This window comes from Coffea arabica, chromosome 5e (genome assembly GCF_036785885.1).
Source record: "Coffea arabica cultivar ET-39 chromosome 5e, Coffea Arabica ET-39 HiFi, whole genome shotgun sequence".
In the NCBI taxonomy this organism is placed as follows: domain Eukaryota; kingdom Viridiplantae; phylum Streptophyta; class Magnoliopsida; order Gentianales; family Rubiaceae; genus Coffea; species Coffea arabica.
Genome location: NC_092318.1, coordinates 54,561,555 through 54,563,129, shown reverse-complemented (window position 1 = coordinate 54,563,129; position 1,575 = coordinate 54,561,555). Strand labels below are relative to the sequence as shown.

The 1,575-nt window shown below is 42.7% G+C and overlaps 1 protein-coding gene across 1 annotated transcript; it reads right to left on the bottom strand.

Annotated features, from left to right (window-relative positions):
* Positions 1-232: 232 nt before the first annotated feature.
* Positions 233-1,277, bottom strand: LOC113687848 (auxin-responsive protein SAUR71-like). The gene has a single exon (XM_027205368.2). It carries the CDS (start codon positions 1,102-1,104, stop codon positions 682-684), a length of 423 nt encoding a protein of 140 aa, XP_027061169.1. The 5' UTR covers positions 1,105-1,277; the 3' UTR covers positions 233-681.
* Positions 1,278-1,575: the final 298 nt, after the last annotated feature.

Here is a 1,575-nt window from a genome sequence, read left to right as displayed (position 1 = left end):
TGAGTATTATGAGATGACACCCCAACCAAACCACATCATCAAGTTAATAAGCAAATTGCAGTTGGTATATTTGGTTCAAAAAAAAATTTAAAACAAATAAAAAAAAAAAGAAAGAAAACAAAGTGGTGATTGTACTAGTCTTTCAGCGATCGAGGAAGAGAAAAATACTACTAGTCTTCTGCTGGTGATGGCATGATATTTATGTGTGTGTTTTTTTTTTTTTTGGTGCTGGTTGATAGGGAATATTCTGTCCATTTTCCTGAATGAATCCATCATCATATCATCTTACAGGCCTAACAGCAGCTTTCACAGAAAAAAACTCCAAACTCGCTGCCATTTTTTGTCCTTTGAACGATGACACCACAGCGTATGTACACAAAACAAAACAAAAGAGAAGAAGAGAAAGTGTTGGATTATACCACACGGACGATCCATCTATATCTATGTAGATCGTCTCAGATCTGACTTCCTCCGCGCTAATTCATTCTCTATCTCACTCTCTAATTACCTGCAGCCTGCCCTAAATTAATTAATTGGAGTATATATATGATATATCTCTCCCCTTTTCTCTCTCTCGGTAATCTTCAACCAACGCCGGCTGGCTGGCTGGCTCCCTATAACTTAACCAAACAAAATATATGTACGTATATATATATATATCTACTGTTGATGTACGTTTGGCTAGAGAAGGTCTTGATCGGAGAAAGAGTTGAAAAGATGTTGAAGGTGGGAGTAGTCATGGGGGGAGAGACGAAGAGCCTCGAGGACTCGCTCGAAGACGAAGACATGGCAAGGAATACGAAGCACGCCTCTGTGGTGGTAACCGTACTCCTGTGCCGATTGATTCAAGAGGTTGACGAATAGCGGGTGGTTCAACAACTCCGCGCTCACCACGAACCTTTCCATTTCCTCTCCCACGTACACCGGCAAGTGACCCTCCGGCACTCCGGCCCCACCTCGCCGCTGCTTTCTTGCTCTCGTAAACGACGACGACGATGATGATGAACAATTAGACGTGGTGGTGGTGGTCCCGGATTCCGATCTCAGTTGACAATATTGGGAGGAATCCGCCACTCGTGATAGTCTCCTTATAAGGTTCTTCATGGATAGTTTGGGTGGGTAATGGCGGAGAATGTGGGACGAGTTCAGGGGGGGAGAGAGAGAGAGATGGTATGGAGAAGAGATAGGAGGCGGAGGAGCGTTTGTTTTGGTATTGGAGGAAAAGCTGAGAGAGAGAGAGAGTGGAAAGGCCGTTGCAGAGGGGGCTGTATATATAGTACTAGCAGTATGGTTAATTGGCAAGGCTGTTTAAAAGAGGAAAAAGGCTTTGAGGAGTTGTACCTTTAGTAGTACTTTACGCCCCAACTCCTCCCCTAAGTTGTTATGTCCCAGTAGGTTAGAAAATGAATACAATAATCCTCCCTACCTAAGTCCCCAGTCCCTACAAAAAGAAAAGGAAAAAAGAAAAGAAAAGAAAAGATGGATGGTTGAATTCAGAATAAACAATCCGCACAAACAAAAAATAATAAAAATAATAATAATAAAGGACAAGGGGCTGACAGAGGTACGTACGGG

What these genes read in the sequence shown, in the direction of transcription:
- LOC113687848 (XM_027205368.2), bottom strand. Translation starts at nt 1,104, where the DNA reads ATGAAGAACCTTATAAGGAGACTATCACGAGTGGCGGATTCCTCCCAA.